This window comes from Planococcus citri, chromosome 1, assembly GCF_950023065.1.
Source record: "Planococcus citri chromosome 1, ihPlaCitr1.1, whole genome shotgun sequence".
NCBI lineage: Eukaryota > Metazoa > Arthropoda > Insecta > Hemiptera > Pseudococcidae > Planococcus > Planococcus citri.
The window spans coordinates 71,074,859-71,093,936 of NC_088677.1; the positions used below are offsets into that span (position 1 = coordinate 71,074,859).

The window sequence follows — 19,078 nt, forward strand, 5'->3', positions numbered from 1 at the left end:
TCTAAGTATACACTCAAAATCAGCTATTATTGTGAAAGGAATTTTCATTGATCGATTATAGTTTGTAAATTCACAAATGTTATCACTTTTAAGAGGAAGTTTTACTGCAACTGGATCATGTACTTTACAGCTTTCTCTATGTTCTAAATATTTAACTTCACTGTAAAAATGACAAAGGCACCTTTTGCACAAAAAATGTATTTTTTGAGTGTTTTTGGTTAATTGACTTTTAATCAATTTTGTTAGATCCTTAATCCAACAGTAGTGAGTATTTCTATCATTACTCTCTTCACATAAATACAATAAATCAACATGTTTTGTTTTCTCTTCTTTAGTAATATGTAAGGGATAAATTTTATAACGATCATCATGATGATAAACATTAATAGATAATCCACCTTCTACCAATTTCAATTCATTCACTTTATTTTCAAATTTCTCTATGTCTTTAATTTTCATCGGAAATTCAATATCTTTCAAAGCTTTATCAAAAGTTTTCTCATATGCTTTGTACTTTATTATTTCTTGTGGATTATCTTTTGCAGGATATAAACATGCTAAAAGTGACCATAAAAAGCATTTATTATCAGTATTTTTAACATTTATAATTGCTTTCTTATCTTTTAAAATTTTTGGAAGATCAATATAGGAACTTGCTCTAAGCGGGTCATATTTGTTTATATTTACTCTAAAACTATTGATTGATATTATTCACCATGGACTACCTGTTAATTCATCAATGATATTTTCATGTCTATCAAGTACACTCTTCATTAAAGTTGAAATTCCATTTGTTAATTCACTTCTACAGGGTGTTCCAGAATAACCTTTCACATTTTGGTAACCACTGATCTGTGTTCAAGTGGAGCTAGGGGAATGGTAAAGGCGGTTCTAGGTAGCCAAAGCATGCCGAATTATGTTTCAATAGTTATTTTTTGCCCTGGAGAAGTAGATGGCTGTACAGTGTGCTTTTACTGTGAAGGCCTTTTTTAAAAATAAAGGTTCCTGTAACTCTTTACTCCTTACTCATCAGTAACGAAGCTCATTTTTATCTAAATGGTGAAGTGAATAATTGGAATGTGCGCTTCTAGTGTACAAAGAATCAGTTGATAATACTTGAGAAACATCTAAACCTCCGCCAAGTTGACTGTTTGGTTGGGCGTGGCTAAATTCGGTATAGTGGGACCATGTGTGTTTAACGAAACAGTAACGGTGAGGGGTAAGGCAAAATGTTAAACGAGTTTCTTGTTCCAAACTAAAAGACAGACGCGATGTAATAGAGTTACTTACTTCCTTCCAACATGTTGGAACTACCAGGGATGTACACATATGTTTAGCGCGTGAGCACTTCGGTCATCAAATAATTTTGTTATGGTCGACGTGTTGAACCAGAAATTTAATGGCCACCTTGATCCCCTGACTTTTCAGCCTGCGATTTTTTTTTATGGAGTTATTCCAAGTCAAAAGTGTATCGAGATAAATCTAGGACTCTGAAACAGCTTCTAGGTTCATGAGTCGCAACTGATTGGAAGAGAAGTGTTCAATAATTTGAAAAAATGTTTGGTTGAATGTGTCAAAAATGAAGGAAAATATCTCGATGGAAAAATTTTTAAAACTTCATTTTTAATGAAAACTCAAATATACGGTCTAAAAACGGCATATTTCTACTTCATTTTGGTTGTAAAAGAATTTTTGTAAACATTTTTCTCTCAGAGTAATAAAAAAAACAAATGTGAAAGGTTATTCTGGAACACCCTGTATTAGTAATTCTATCATTCTTAGTTTGCAAATGTTTGTATGCAATTTTTGTTTCATCTCGAGTGTCTACATAAGTTGCAGAAACACAAAAATTCACTTTAATACCACTATGCTTTTTCATCCATTCTTGAAGTAAAGAACTAACATGTTTTTTCATAAAATGTAAAAACTTTGACATATCTTTAATATCCCAGTTATTTTTCATATCAAATTGAGCATGTCTTGATTTAAAATTTTCATCCACAAATTCCCATTTAGGAAGAGGCAATGATTTGTTTGAGTGAAAATCAAGCAATCTGTCTATTATTTGATCTTTTCCCAATTTTTTATTGATATTAAATTTGTTATCCTGAATAAATTTGATCAAATTCTTTTCTGATAATTTCAACAATTTTTCTCTATCAATATTAATAGCCTTGATTTTATCTTTGTTCACTAACAAATCTGATTTTTTCATTTTATCAACATTTTTCATTCCATACCACTTCAATTCCGTCTTTAATTCTTTCACATTAATCTTGACTTCATTGTGTTTCTTTGTTTTTAAATGTCTGGCATAGTTCTTGTATGTAATTTTACACATACACTTCTCACATGTTCTTAAAGGTGCTTGGTTATCCATTTTATTATAGTTATTCATTTTATTATTGAAATTGATTTCTTTAACTAATGGATCAATTTCTAAAAGATGGTGTACTTCAAATGCAAAAAAATTCGTTCACAGTGGAAAAAATTCATTAGTTAAAAGAATCAGTTTCTATGATAAAGGTGTTGGTGTTTGTGTTACCACTTTATTAGAGATAACGTTTTCTTTAACTAGTGGTATAATTGTTAAAGTTTTGTATGATTTTTACAGTTCAATGAGTTTTGAAAGAATTTTTGTATTTCATTGAAATGTTTAAGTTTTGAATGAATTTTTGCATTTCATTGAAATGTTTAAGTTTTGAATGAATTTTTGCATTTCATTGAAATGTTCAAGTTTTGATGAAATTTTTGCATTTGTTTGAAATGTTTAAGTATTGCAAAAAATTTTGCATTTCATTTCAATATCTAAGTTTTGTAAATATTTTTGCATTTGATTGAATGAAAAACTATGTGAAGGTTTATGTGAAATTTTTCACATAAGTTTCCACATACTTTTGAATTTAAAAAGTATTGTAAGAATTCTTACTCCAGTGCCAGGAAATACATTTTATATCTACTCCTATGTATTTAGGCATTTTTTCAAAACGCAAAATTTTTTGACAATTTTTAAAAAAGCAAGAATTTTTTATGATTTTTGTGAACTACGAAGACTTGGGACAGTTTCAGTAAAAAGCAGACCATTTTAAAAATTTCTGGCAAAGAAGCAAGACTTCTGAACAATTCTTGAAAAAAGTGAGATTTTTGCAAAAAAAAACCTTTTTTGTCATTTTGCTAAAACGCAAATACTTTTGCCAATTTTTGAAAAAGCGAGAAGAAGTTTGATAATTTTAGCAAAAGGGGGGTTTTTTGACAATTTTTGCAAATTAACTGGAGTTTTGGACAATTTTTTTAAAAAAATTGACTTTTTGGAATTTTTGAGATAAAAAGTGAAATTTTTCAACAATTTTTCTAGAAAGCAAGAATTATTGTAAATTTTTTTACAAATAGAAAACCATTGACAATTTTAACCAAAATCAGGACTTTTTTTTAAGAAGTGAAATTTTTTGACAATTTTTTAAAAAACGAGAATTTGCAAAGTTTTTTGGCAAAAAGCAAAACTTTTGGACAGTTTTAGCCAAAAGCAGGCTTTTTTGAAAATTTTTGACAAAGAAGCACGACTTCTGAACAATTTTTTAAAAAAGTGAGATTTTTGCAAAAAAAAAAAACAATTTTCACTCATTTTGCTAAAACGCAAACAATTTTGCCAATTTTTGAAAAAACAAGAATTTTTGATGATTTTTGACAAAAAGCACGACTTGGACAGTTTTTGCAAAAAGTTGATCTTTTTGGAAATTACTGCAAAAAAGAGTAATATTTCTTCTTCACAGTTTGCGTTTGAACCAATTCTGTATCATTTCCCAAGTTCGTGTTTGGGTAACACTGAAAAAATTAAAAACGTTGTCAACCCAAAAACTACACTTTGAATTGTTTTACTCGAACCCGAAAAATAAAACTCAATCATGAATCTGTTGAGACTGTTTACAAAATTGAATGAGAGGGAGTAGTGGGGTCAAAATTGAGGGCATGAGGTTAATTTTTGGATTTGTGTACCCAATTTTTGAAATTAAAGGGGAAGGAGGGTTTGGATTGAAATGTTTCCGACAAATAAAAATGTTTGCGAGGTTTGAACGTTTAACTTTTGTTGTTTGAAATTTTTTTCAATCAGGGCAAGAGAACCATAGATAACAACTTCTTTTAGAAAGAGAGATGGACCTTCATTCAAGGCCCTTTAAAAAAAGAAGTTTCTTCACATTTCTTTAAAAATACGTTCATGAAAACAAGATCTAACTATTCCGATAAATTTTCGAGTACATTATTATTTTTACATGAATTTTCATTTGAAAAAAAAAAAAAAAATCGCAGCAATCAGCAATGAATACCTACAGAAGCCAAAATCACCAACAATTTCGGAACGATCTCAAAATACAATATTTGCCAAATAATTTGATGTTGAAAAATTTCGACTCAAAATACTTGAATGCTTTCAGTGGATTTCAAAGAGGGAGAGGATAAAAAGTCAAAATTTCACAAAAATTCAGTAATTATCGACTCGAGTGAGGTATCAGAAGGTTCGTTTTTAAACCCACTAAAATCATTTTCAAAGTATTTTATCCAAAAAAGCAACAATTATTTCGATAAGAATGTATTTTGGAATCCAGATAATTTGCTTTTAAAAATTTAAATAACGTTAGCTTCGTCCTATTGGAATTCTTCGATTTTCGATTGGGGGGAGGGGAGGTTCAACATGGGAAACGGATCGTAAAATCAAAAAATATCATCAATTCGACACATTAGAGCCATTTTCAAAAAGCTTCGAGGAGTCTAAAATCAACTATTCGTACACGTGCTTTAAAAAAAATCAACACAAAAAAATACGACCAAATAGATAAAATTGCCATCAAAAATAATTATTATCCATTCGATATAAAACGACGTTACCTCAGGATCAATATACTGCATAGTTTTATTAGTAGTTGAATTAGTTGGACTTAGGTCGTCGGTATTCGTTTGCATTTTATCAGCTAAACATCGTAACTGTTGAATAGATTCTTCAGTCATTCCTAAAGCGGCTAATCCTTCATCGGACAGTCTATATAACTGCAATTACATTAAAAAAAATATCGATTAACGATCGTCAAATTAAAAACTGATAATAATACTACATCGTATGAAAATCATTCACAAAGCTAGATTTTTCCTGCATTTCGAATACTTTCTATCTTTATCAATATTCAACAAGTCATCGAAAAATAATCTAACGTGAAAAATGTACCATGAGATGAGATGAAAATAAAGCCTTGAAAAAAATAATAGATTCAGTTTCCGTAATTCGTATCATTTCACGACTTGCATATTTTTTTTTTACAACAAAGATGTTCTAACAAATCGAGATAACGAAATGTTTTTACGACGATGAAGACGAACGAATCCTCACAATGAATGAAATTCGATCTCACTGTCGATAATTTTTCATCTGCGTACATCTTCAGCATAATACAACACTAAACAAACCACATTCCATGAAAAATAATTATCATTCAGGGAGACAAAAATTATTCAATCAGATTTTTTTTTCGAGTCGTACAACAACCTATCACGTATTTTGGGACACCTTGTGTCGTTTTGGAATTTTTTTCCTTCAAATTTTTGGAACACCCTATATACGAAAAACATGCAAAAACTGGCCCTTAAGCGATACCAATCGTACTATTGCTGAAATTAACTAGTCTAAAAACTGGAAAAATTCCCAAATTTAACGACACCTGGTATATATGTAGTTATGTACATTGTCTAAGAAACTGACTGATACCCTCTCTCTCTCAAATTGCCACAAATACGATCAAAATAGAAATTTAAAAAACCCACCGGCACCGAATTCATCTTCAAACTAATACACCGAATACATCCGATATCAAACGAACGTGTTCGAACACCTTTCTCAGCCCTTCGAAGCCGCAAAGTAAACCGGCAACATTACGACACAGCTCGTTGGCATTTTTCTCGAGCATAAATTATTACATAACCGGACTAAACGTTCAAGTAACATACAGAAAACGACCAAGTGCGACAGAGAGGTGCAGAAGAGGAGATAATGGAATCCTGTGCTTTTCAAAGTATACCAAGACTAACTGGTACATTAACATTGTACCTTATCGCTTTCGTTTATCTGTGAAGATAACGATATTCATCGAACCAAATTCTCTATTATTGGTCTAATTCATTTTTAACGTAATTTTATTCCATTTACTTATTGTTCGGATTACTAATAATATCGACGAGAGAGTGGAGGGGAAAGACATTTCACTTTCAGCAAATCGGAATTCACTTTCAATGCACCGGTTACGATGACTCGATCGAAGGGAAACAATATACGAGATGAATTCATCTACACGATTATTCTTTCGAAATCGAGACATTACATCGTAAGATGTTATTTTTCATCAACACCCTAATTCCAGCACACGATAAACCCTGCTGGAGCCTCGTAATGAATACGTAATGGCAATCTGAAGCTAGGGTAGGGTTCGAAAATAAAAAAAAAAACATACGCGAATAATATCAGCGATATTCACGTATAATTTAATACCGATAATTACGTAATTCGCGGTTCATTTACGAGCAGGAATCTCGATAGACGAGAGGAAACGTGAAATGCACCGGGTTCTTTGACCTTGAAACAATTTGATAACACGATCGAAACCCGAAGAATGAGTTTGTGAGATTCAAAGTGATCCGAATTCGAATACGATCCTCGAAACGAGTCATTTTGAGTATCGATGATAAGACTTGGGTGTAAATCGCGCGATATTCGATCACGAGGACGAGAACCGGCGCGATTTGAAATGTACATCGCGGGGCCCATATGAAATACTGTATGATCGAGAGAGAAACGTACTTGTTCTGGCGTAATATTTGGAACAGGGTTGATTCGCAAATTCGGCGACTCTTTGCAATCGATAAAAGGATCGTTGGTTTGTGGTAGTGGTAATGAGGCTGGTTGTTGCGAGACGTTGCCGCTGATTTGAGGAGATCTAGAGAAAGGAGCGGACAGAGGGCGTCCTTTGGCCGACGGCGAAGACGATCTGCTCGGCGTGTTTGATATGCTAGGCGATGACGATCTTGACATGAACGTATGCGTAGTGTTGGTGTGTTCAGTGGTCGTAAATACTATCGGGACCGCCGTACTCCATGCGTTTGGAATCAACTGCGGTGAAGTGGCCGCCGCGAACGGATACCGTACGAAATTCGTACCCGGTACTAAGCTAATTTGTTCGGCCAAAGGAATTGGTATATCACCTGTTGTGTCAAAGTAAAACACCATAAAACACATCACCCTACCGGCACGAAGTAAACTTCTCAACACTTACTAGCATAAGGTGGGGGAACCGAAGAATAACAATGACTAGGATTCGGCAACGGATGCGCTGGATAGGTATTCTCTGGTGATGTACTAATGGCAGCTGGGCATTCCTGAAACACCACCAAAAAAAACAATCCACGATTTAAACAAAACCGATAACCAAACAAAAACACGATACGCCATTTTGATGGCATTTATCTCAAAACCGAACAAGTTGTAAATGGAAAGGCGTTCGTTTACTTACTTGAACCGATGATTTATCGTTGAAAGCGGCGTTCTCCGAAGATTCGACATTGGCCTGTTGCGATTTACCTTTCGCACCGGTTCGCTTATTCTCTTCGGCTTGCACGAACGTAAATATATCGTGTAACACTTGCTTCTGTTCGCACGAAAACGCTGGATGGTTGACGGCCAGCGTGTATATCATTAGTAGATGTTCGAAGCTTTCGTCTTCGTCATCCAGACACGTATCGTATTTCAATATTGAACAAACTTCGTCGATATTACACAAAATTTTATATAGAGAATTTGAGCAAGAGTAATTATACGAATACAACAGCGACAAGTACAGGATGATTTTCTTCTGTACGTTTTTATTGCTTATTTTACTTAACTCTCCGGAGCTGATTTCGGCCGGACTGTTGGCTTCGTTTTCCGCCTGTCGCAGCTCTGTGAAGTCTTTTCTACCCAATTCCTCCAGACATGTGCCAAGGAACCTTAGCTCGAATGGTAAGCAGGAATGTTGTAACCTGCACATAATCCAAATCCGTTCATAACTCTTTAGACTCTGAAAGTATGACACGATGTCCTCGGCGCACACCATTTCCCCGAAACCATTTACGGAATTATTTTAATTAATTAAAAAAAGGCCAAAATTCTTATCAAAACATATTAAAAGATTCAGAACCAAAACAGTAGGTAAATTAAAATCGAAAATACTGGGCACTCCATTGGTCGTCGTCGTTGGTATCAAATCAATCATACCAAAGCGAACGCCGCACGGGTTCAGTGGCGCTATCTATCCGAGCGGTACGAGTACAGATTTACTCGCGGTGAAAATTTTTTTGTTTTTATTAAAAATTTGGTTTTTCTTTTTGGAAATTGAGAGGTTCGTTTGAAAAACAACACTAGTTAGGATTGAAAACCGTTTGCAATTTGAATGGGAGATTGGCAGACCACTCATGGAGCCTGGTGGTGGTTTTCACTTTTCAGGACCTCTATTTCATTTTATATTATAAAATGAAATGAGGAGCTTGGTGACAAAGTTAGACAAACGCAGGGATTTCCAGCCAGCCAATAGCTAAAAGCCAAAAGCCAATAGCTGATGCAAGCTAATGGTATTTAAGCCAATAGCCAAAAGCTGGCTTAATGAAAAATTGCCAGCCAATAGCTAATAGCCAAAAGCTAATGAACTTGGGAGTGATTTTCAAATTTTTCAATTTTTTAAAATTTTTTTCTCAGATTTTATTTTTCTTTCACTCGTGAGTCGTGACTCACGTCTTACACTCGCTGACACCACACCACAGAAATGAAAATTGTCCTTTTAATAATCGTCTACACGTCATAACGAGTATTTTGAGGGGTCACATGTATTTTTGTTTTCGTAAGCCAAAAGCCAGCCAATCGCCAGCCAATGAAATTTTGCCAGCCAATAGCCAGCTTTATTTAAGCTAATGAAAATCAAGCTAAAAGCTGATAGCCAAAAGCTAATCGATGATTGGCTGGAAATCCCTGGACAAACGCCACGGAGGGCGCATACGGAAAGGGACCTAACGACCAAAAAAAAAAAAAAAAAAAGTTCTCCGAAATTGTTGTAGGAACTCTGTAAAGGGTTCCTACAACAATTTCGGAGAACTTTTTTTTTTTTTGGTCGTTAGGTCCCTTTCCGTATGCGCCCTCCGTGGCGTTTGTCTAACTTTGTCACCAAGCTCCTCAAATTTATATCACCAATGGCCAAATACATCGACCCGGAGAATAAAATTAAAGGTCGATGACCAAATACCAGTTTTATTATTTTTTTTATACTCCACTTCGGTGTTTTTTTTTTTGTATCAAAAATAAAATTTGAATACGTATTTCAATTTTCAAATTCATTTTATTGATTGAGAGGAATTGTGATGTTAAAGAAACACCTCTAGATGCTGTGGAATTGATTTAGTATCCTTGAAAAATTGAGGAGCTCATTGCAAAAGTAGCCCTTGTCACATGAACTTTTAGACCCTTTTCACTCGATTGCAACTATTGCCAACTGCGGAGATCATGTTGTAATGATGAAATGACCGTCAAAGTTGGTCTACCCTGAGTAGCCCTGAGAGGATTGCTTAATAGAGTTTACATTTATGATACTGGGTACGCTCAAGGGAGAGCTTTGGAGATTGCATAGGTTCATGTGACAAGGGCTACTTTTGCAATGAGCTCCTCAAATGAAAAATCAGAAAAATGAAAACAATTTTAAATTTATGGCTCAAGAAATGAATCAGTAGAACATTATTTTTCTAATTGAAATTTGAAAGTGAAAACTTCGAATAACGAATAGTGAAATTTTTAAAATTTAAATGCGTAAAAAAGCTTGATACTCGTGAACGAAAAATTCAACAAAAAATTATGAATTTAAGATAAATTTATGAAAATTGAAAAATAACATTAAAATTTCAGAAAATCAACACAAATGACAAAACATGATAAAGTTTCAAAAATGAAAAAAATAAAAAATAAAAGTCAACAACAACTACAACAAGTGATAATATCTTGGTAAATTTTATCAAATACTTACATATTAGCAGAACAGCAGAAGTCTTTACGAAACCCTTTCAAAACACAAGTAGGTAAAGATATTTTAAAAAAGTAACACTGGAAATCAAAACCACCAATAAGTTTTGGGAATTTTCAGTGGTTCATTCGATGTTTCTTTAGCACTTTTAAGAAACGTTCATTATCTTGACATTTTTTTCATTTACTTGAGAAAACTTTCATTAAAATTAAATTTCAATTTCATTTCTGTTTGGAGATTTTCAGACTTTCAGTGATTCTAGTGCCTTCTGTAAAATTATTTTCATTGTTTAAATTTTTAAATTTTTTTTGGCAATCTTCAGTGGGGTTTTTCACAGTTCTTACATTACTCCAACACGTCTTCAATACTTCTTAGTGTAATGTACTTATTCTAGGAAAATTTTGCAGAATTTTCAATTTTCAGTAGTTTTAATAGGCAATTTGCTGTGATACATCTTTGACAGCTTTTTGTTCATTTTAACAAATTTTTAACATTCCTTCATGCATTGCTGGCTATAATTTTAATGGTATTTTATTTTCTTGCGATTCTTAGTTATTTTTATGTCGTATTACGAATTACTTAGAAGAGTTTTTTACATCATTTTAACATGTTTTCAAAACTTTTTGACTTGTTCTTTTGTTTTTGGCAATTTTTACGAACATTTTTGGTTTTTTTTTGTTAAGTTACAGTGATTTTAATGTTTTTTTTTCATATATGTTTTTGAAGCGTTTTCAACACCTTTTTCATCCTATTCGACCAACTTTCATCACAATTTTGGCAGTTTTTAGTGATTTTTAATGATTTTAATGTTTTTTTAAAGCGGGTTTCCGTCACTTCAACGTTTTTACTTTTTATACCTTTTCGTGTATTTTGAGAAAATTTTACTGAAATTTGAAATGTCAGCCATTTGTTGGAATTTTTAGTGATTTTAGTCATTTTTGATAAACCACTTTAACAAATTCTAAAGTACATACCTATATAAAAGCTTTTTAAAAAACTTAGGTATTCACTTTAAAAAATAAAAATGAAGTAATCTTTTATGAAAAAAGTCTATTGCCTATACGTATAATTTGAGACGTGTGGGCATAACCACACCCCCTCCTCCCCCCACAAAAAATAACAATAAGATCACTGAGAACTACCAAAAATGCAAAATTTTATTAATATTTGTCAAAACTGTTTGAAGTACGAAGAAGTGTCAAAAACGTGTTCAAATCATACAAGAACTGTCGAATGAGCAACTTTAAACACTAGAAAAAACATGAAAATTCTTCCAAAATGCACAAAAAATTGTTGAAAACACATCAGAGTGACATAGATGCACAAAAAAAAAAATAACATTTAAGTCATTGAAAATTGACAACAAAAAAAAATGAAAAAAATGATCTGCACTCGAGCTGTCAAGTCCTTCCATCCAAAAAAATGTATGAGGACATGAAATATATAAATATTTTGTCATTTTATCCAATTTCTAAAAAATAAAAAAAAAGCACGAAGTAGGTTGTTGCATTTTTGATAGTTCTTTTGAAGACTCGAAATTCGACAGGGCTTTCTTAAAACTCAATTCAGTGCTCTTTTTCAGTGAACTGCTTCTGCAATATAGTGCTTAATGGATGAAAACAATCATATCTTCTCAATTAGAAAATCCCATTTTATCAAACATAAATATATAGGCTCATTTCTCGTACGGGCATACCGTTACAGCTCTTTTGTCGTATGTTAAATTTGCTCCTGTAAATTAGATAGGTACCTATTGATATGATCGTATTGATGAAGTTACCTTTTGTATGAAAGTAAGGACATCAAAATGCTCGTATCAAATGCCTACCAAAAATGACGTAACAGTGTCATCATGCTTATTCGTTTAATATATCTTAATTAATTCATAATCAATCAAATTATCAAATACCCAAACGAACATGAAGGTAACTGATATCAGAGCTCAAAACTTTACATATCATTCAATTAAAATTAGTTTACGATAATCTCTCAAAGGTTAATAACGTCGTTTCTTCGGTCCATACAGCATTGATGCAATTTTTTGGCAAAAAAAAATTCATCATACTCGAAGCAAAATTCGCCCCTTTTCTCGTTCTTGTTCTTACTCATCATAATCATAACAATGTGTTCGCATGGATTACTCACCATATCCCTACAGGCACAACGTCATCATCCACAGATACAGGTACCTACCATACTAATTGCATAATTACTACGAATAGCTAGGCTTATGTTATTATGCAAACGAGTTCAATGTATTGAAAAAGTTCACCGTAGGTATTTATAGAGAAGACCTATGCATATCAATATGAAATATACAACATAATTGAAAGTGAAACCCATTTAAATATAATATAGAAACCAGTTGAACCATCGTCATCGTCGCAGCGACCAACGTGTATTGTTTAATTATTTATCTTTCGTAATACCTCATACGTATGTATCTCGCGCTTTAGATGCCTATGCACTTTACGTAGGACATACCTACCTACGTAAACAAAATTACATCTAATTAAAACCGTTAAGTTATTTGTTTCAATGAAGCGATTCCAATTCGTCGAGGGAAAAAATACCTTAGATAGGCGAATTTTACACGTTGGATGTCGCGTTAATTTAATATGTCGATTCAATTTTTTTTCCTACCTTGATCAACGATAAAAATAACCAAACAAGTTTCAGCCGCGCGTAATACGAGTCATTTGTTTAACTAATAAAAATTATCGCTTTCTCTACATTTCAAAGTTTCACCGTGATAAGAATATATGTACGCTAGACTTGCTAACGTACAATATGCTAAACGCTCGTTAGTAATAATGTTCTTTTTAATATTTTTTAAAAGTAATTTTTTCACAAATAAGTTCTACGTTCGCACCACCGAAAGGTATTTTTGTAAAAATGAATTACTCGAAAATGGTAAGTTTGTATTTTAATTACCTAGTACCTACCTATGCATACCTGTAGCTTAAACCGAACGTGCATTTTACTTATACGATGACGTGAACCTATCTTAAAGTAAATTTAAAATTCACATAATTATAATTATGAATCTACGCCAATTCCAGGAAATAGATACCCTCCAGAAGGAGGGAGATGGCAAAGGGAAAAATTCCAAATACTTGCTCGGCATTGATATGGGAACTACTTCGGTTAAAGTCACCGTAATTGAAGAAAAAACTCGTAAAATTGTCGCCGAATGTAGCAAACCTACGGAATCGTACGAAGTACAAAATGAAATCAAAAGCGAACAAGATGTGGTGAGAATAGTCGAAGCATTGGATCACTGTATGGATAAGATACCGAAGAAAATCCTCAAGCAGGTAAATAGTGATTAGAAATACCTATCCAATATATGTACAAGTGGGTTCAAAATAACATATACATCATTCACTCCCCTACCCCTGATCGTCTAAGATACCTTTTTTCCTAAAGTGAACATCCTAAGGAACATTTTTGACACTTTTCAACACTTTTGACACTTTTGACACAAATTGACAATTTTTGACACTTTTGACAAAATTTGCCTATTTTAGACACTTTTGACAAAATTTGACAATTTTAGACACTTTTGATAAAAATGGGCAATTTTAGACAATTTTGACAATAAACATTGACAATTTTAGAAACTTTTGACAAAAATTGACACTTTTTGACACTTTTGACAAAAATTGACACTTTTTTTTACAATTTTGACAAGTTTGACAAAGAATAAAGCTTTTAGACGATTTTTACAAAAATTGACAGTTTTTTGACAACTTTGATTGCAACAGTTTTGACAGTTTTTGACACTTTTGACAAAAAATGGCATTTTAGACACCGTTGACAAAAATTGTCAATTTCAGACACTTTTGACAAAATTTGACGACTTTTTAGGCACTTTTGACAAAAATTGACAATTTCATAAACTTTTGACAAAAATTTACATTTTTTGACAATTTTGACTAAAGTTGACCCTTTTTGACACTTTTGATAAGAATTGTAAATTTTTGACAATTTTGACAAAAGTTGACAACTTTTGAAAATTTTGATAAAAATAGACAATTTTTGATAATTTTGACCAAAGTTGACAAGTTTTCATAATATTTACAAAAAATTACACTTTTTGACAGTTTTGACAAAAATGGACACTTTAAGTATGACATGTTGACAAAGAATAAAGCTTTTCGGCAATTTTTACAAATATCGGCAGGTTTTTTTTTGACAATTTTGATAAATATTGACATTGTGCAACACTTTTGACACTTTTTAACACTTTTGACACTTTTCAACACTTTTGACACTTTTGACACAAATTGACAATTTTTGACACTTTTGACAAAATTTGCCTATTTTAGACACTTTTGACAAAATTTGACAATTTTAGACACTTTTGATAAAAATGGGCAATTTTAGACAATTTTGACAATAAACATTGACAATTTTAGAAACTTTTGACAAAAATTGACACTTTTTGACACTTTTGACAAAAATTGACACTTTTTTTTACAATTTTGACAAGTTTGACAAAGAATAAAGCTTTTAGACGATTTTTACAAAAATTGACAGTTTTTTGACAACTTTGATTGCAACAGTTTTGACAGTTTTTGACACTTTTGACAAAAAATGGCATTTTAGACACCGTTGACAAAAATTGTCAATTTCAGACACTTTTGACAAAATTTGACGACTTTTTAGGCACTTTTGACAAAAATTGACAATTTCATAAACTTTTGACAAAAATTTACATTTTTTGACAATTTTGACTAAAGTTGACCCTTTTTGACACTTTTGATAAAAATTGATACTTTTAGAAAATTTTGAAAAAAAAATAGCAGTTTTTGACAATTTTGATAAAGATTGACACTTTACTCAATTTTGACACTTTCTGGCACTTTTGACAAAAATTGACCATTTTTGACACTTTTTAACAATTTTGACAAAAACTGACACTTTGAATGCTGCACTAGGAATGAAAATTGAAAAAATTAAAACGAGAAAAAAAATCAAAAAACTAAAGAGTTATTCTCTTTAATCAAATGTTCACATGGTATCTAATCAATACAAAAACTCTGTTCAGATAATAGGTATTGGAATCTGCGGCCAACAACACGGTCTGGTTTGCTGGTCATCAGAAAATAAACCTTGGAAACCGAAGAAACAAACATTAAAAATCGACAAGCACAAGGTGTCCCCACATTACACATGGCAAGATGGTCGCTGCAGCCCAACATTCCTTAGATCATTACCCAAAGAAGATTCACACCTTTCAATTCACACCGGATATGCTTGTTGTACGTTATTTTGGCTTCAAAGAAACAGGTAATATTCGTTGTATCCAATTCCACTCACTCCTCGAACCAACATGAAATTTAGAATGAATTTTTACATTTCATTTTTGTGCAGCCCAGAAACTCTACAAAACTTCAATTGCGCCGGAACGATCGCAGATTTCACCGTATCAATGTTATGTGACCTAGATAAACCATCAATGACGCCGCAAAATGCCTCCAGTTGGGGTTACTTTAACACCTATGATAATACGTGGAACGTGAAAATCCTGCAAAATGCCTCATTTCCGGTGAGCCTGCTTCCAACCATTGTCCAAACGAATACCATCGCTGGATACTTGAAATCCTCCTGGCATCTGATTCCTGCTGGTACACCGGTTGGTACGTTTGTTTTTATCAGCTGACATGAGCTGGCCGATATTCGGCGACTGGGTTATTTCAGGGATTAAAATCACAATTTTCAATAGGGTTGTAAAATATGATTACAGGTGCTGCGTTGGGTGATTTGCAGAGCACGGTCAGTGCAGTTTTGCATGATTCGAGTCACGCTATGATTAATCTTTCGACGTCTGCCCAACTCGTATTTATAGAAAATGATTTTAATCCGAATGAAGCGCAAGGTGAGAGATGAATCAGTAAATTTGAAATTATCAGAAGTACCTACCTAAATTGATGAATAGTTTGACTACATTTGAAATGTTTTTTTTTTGTATAGATGACCATTCGGCGGCTGTGAAAATTGTACCTTACTTTGATAATAAGTATTTATACGAGGCTGCTTCACTGAACGGAGGCAATGCTTTGAATTTGCTCGTAACCAATGCCCACCAATGCCTTAAACAGTATGGTAGCTCTATTAAAAAAGGTAAAGTAACGTATAAGTCCAATACATTCTTAACATAATTTCTCCATCAAAGTTGTATGAGCTCTTTCAGTAGGATTTTTCTATCCTTCAACGTTTTGATAATTTCCAGCGTCTCCATTGATGATGAAGAATTTCTTGGCACTTTTGCAAATTCAATTCTGAAGAACACATCACCAACCAAAATTTAAAGTTTTGAAGCGCATGCGCATTTTTCGATTTTTGACGAATTTTTGAAAATTTAATTTTGACGAAAAATGGAGGAAAAATCAAAATTTTACCAAATTAACCTATAAAGTTGAAATTTGGCGATTTACCTAATTTTCGAACTAATATTTTGAAAATTAGTGAACTTTGCAACAGAGTTGAACTTTTCAGCTTTCGCTTGAAATATCTCAAAAAAGAGGACTCCAGAAAAAAAACTAAACCTACATATTTTTATGGTGAAAAATTTGTGATAAAAAATTTTAAATCATAAATTTTTTTTTTTTTTTTTTTTGTTGAAAATCTAAGGATCAAAAAGTGAAGAGAAACAATATTGCAAAGAATGAAATTTCCTGCTTTGAGAAGTGATTTATGTATTTTCATTTAGAGGGCTACGTTGAGCAAATTTTTTTTGAGACCTCGAATAATGGTCCTTTTTTCATTCATATCGAGCTTTATCAACATTCTAAAAATTTAATATTATTACAACAATGTACCCGTTAGATAATTAAAACTTTGAGAAAAATCGACAGTAAACCTTCTGTAAATTAGCCTGAAATGATTTCTTTGCATTCCAAAGTCACACTTCTCATGCATCAAGGCATGTTCATTTCAGCCTCAAACTTTACATTTCAATTATATTTACAGACACTTTATGGACCAAACTGATCGCAGCAGCTTGTGAAAAAAACGCCGAAACGGATTTACAAACGATACCAGCCTTTCTGGGAGAACGTTTTGATCCCAATTTAAGAGCCAATATTACCAAAATAACCCCATCTAATTTCAACTTAGCGTCGATATTTCGTTCATTTTGCAAAGGTATCATCGCAAGTTTCCACGAGTAAGTCACCTCCATACATACACTTCCTACTTGAAAATTCGACCCAAAACGGAAAATCTCTCAACTGGTCGTCTTTAATTTCAGCATTTTACCCGAAAGTTCGCTAAAAAGACGCGGAATTTGTAAAATAATCGGCACAGGTTCGGCTCTGCTTCGCAATAAAGCACTTCAAATGGAACTCGAGTCCCAATACCATCTACCAGTAGAGTACAAGAATACCGGCGATGCTGCTTTAGGAGCAGCTTTATCTATACTCAATACTCTGCAACCAAAATTGTTATCACAAACGGACGAGCTCGTAACAGAAAATAATTTATTATAACAGAAAGTTTTACAGCTCGTAGACTCGTTCTCTTATTAAAAACAATAATAAAGAAATGCAAAATGAAGGAAATTTTATACTTATGTTGATTGTTGACTTATGCGACTCTAATCAAATCCTTGATTACTGGCAACACCCATTCAGGCTGATCGTAAGGAACCATGTGTGCGGCATTTCGAACCAAAACTTCGTGAATGAGATTTTCAGCGGGTATTTGAGGATTGGCTGGGCCAAGTTTGGACACTAGTGCAAAAAATCAAGAATTAATCGGACTCGGAAACCAAACAGAGAATAATACATAAATGTAAGTAAGTCACAATTAATAGGTACTAATACTTAGGTAGGTACTTGATTTTGCTTGATGATATAACAACTCAGACTACATGAGTGTAAATTAGTTTGCCAATCCTGCAAATTGAAGGGGCAGTCAAGGAGTAATATTTGACGTCGATTTTTCAAGGGCATCTTGAAAAAGGAATAGAAAGGTTCATTTTAATTTTAGTCTATTATCACAATCGAAGGAGCTATAATTGATCTGAATTTATAAGAAATAAGAACACTAGAATGGACTGGCAGATTGTCTCCCCCCTCCAAAAAATCAATAGATTTTGGCCAACCCAGAAAAAATTTTCAACTTCGGAGGCACCCTTGGAGAGGAGAAACGGATACTCAAAAAGGGGGCAGTTTCGAAAAAATTGTGGTTTCAACCGGTGTCCAGGAGAACGTCTCAATTGCTTTTTTGGCCAAAATATTTACATACCTAACTTGGAAAGAGAGGAATCAAATTCACAAAAATTTTCAAACCGGGCACAGCAGAATCGAAACAGAATACAAAAATATATCAACAGTGAAGATTTCAAGAACTAAAATGTATTTTTCAATTTTCTGTGAATTTCGAAAAATTGCACTTTGGGATGGGGGGAAAAAATCAAAATTTCACCAAATTTACCCAAAAACTTGAAATTTGGCATATACCCAGCTTTCGGTCCATCAAATCATTTGGAAACGGTCTCGAATCATTTTGAGCAGTTCTGGAGCCTCCAGCAGATTTTTGAAACTGGAAATTTCTACAAAATTTCATCAAATTAAGTTGGAAATCCGAAATTCATGCAGCACTCCAACTTTAACACGCTATTAAGTCGACTGCTGGTGGGTTCAAGTAATTTTGGAGACTTCAGCGACATTTTGAAAAATCTTGGAGCCTCCACAGATTTTTGAAACTTGAAATTTCCATAAAATTTCATCAAATGCAGTTGGAAAGCTGAAATTCATTCCGTGAACTAATTTCAATACACTATGAAGTAGACTGCAGGCAGATTTCAAGTCGTTTTGGAGCTGTCAGTGACTTTTCGGAAATTACTGGAGCCTCCAACAGATTTTTCAATGCTCAAAATTTCTACAAAATTTGACCAAATGAAGTTTGAAAGTCAAAATTTACTCTGCACTCCTAATTTGATATAGTTAGTCAGTTGGAGGCGATTTCAAATCATTTTAGAGCCTCCAGTAAAT

General features: G+C 33.0%; 2 protein-coding genes across 8 annotated transcripts in view; one reads left to right on the forward strand and one right to left on the reverse strand.

Annotated features, from left to right (window-relative positions):
* The window catches only part of LOC135847397 (uncharacterized), a 30,693-nt gene extending 22,434 nt beyond the window's left edge, over window positions 1–8,259 (reverse strand). For 3 of the 5 annotated variants that reach the window (XM_065367178.1, XM_065367096.1, XM_065366941.1), the window contains exons 1-4: window positions 7,548–8,258; window positions 7,311–7,413; window positions 6,839–7,239; window positions 4,882–5,040 (exon numbers count right to left, since the gene is read on the reverse strand). In XM_065367178.1, the coding sequence (XP_065223250.1) occupies window positions 4,882–5,040; window positions 6,839–7,239; window positions 7,311–7,413; window positions 7,548–8,126 (1,242 nt within the window). In that variant the 5' untranslated portion in view covers window positions 8,127–8,258. Of the gene's footprint in view, window positions 1–4,881; window positions 5,041–6,838; window positions 7,240–7,310; window positions 7,414–7,547 lie in introns of all 5 variants that reach the window. The other 2 variants (XM_065367020.1, XM_065367260.1) reach the window with 2 other exon arrangements.
* A 3,780-nt stretch (window positions 8,260–12,039) lies between these two features.
* On the forward strand, window positions 12,040–17,641 carry LOC135848022 (sedoheptulokinase-like). Of its 3 annotated transcripts, none has more exons than XM_065367825.1 (8): window positions 12,040–12,258; window positions 13,136–13,390; window positions 15,127–15,368; window positions 15,453–15,718; window positions 15,826–15,957; window positions 16,053–16,202; window positions 17,052–17,247; window positions 17,332–17,641. In XM_065367825.1, exons 1-8 carry the CDS (start codon window positions 12,196–12,198, stop codon window positions 17,567–17,569), a joined length of 1,542 nt encoding a protein of 513 aa, XP_065223897.1. In that variant the 5' UTR covers window positions 12,040–12,195; the 3' UTR covers window positions 17,570–17,641. The 3 variants fall into 3 exon arrangements, with proteins under 3 accessions (XP_065223897.1, XP_065224052.1, XP_065223973.1); XM_065367901.1 differs by lacking the exon at window positions 12,040–12,258 and adding an exon at window positions 12,619–12,986; XM_065367980.1 differs by lacking the exon at window positions 13,136–13,390.
* The last annotated feature ends 1,437 nt before the right edge of the window (window positions 17,642–19,078 follow it).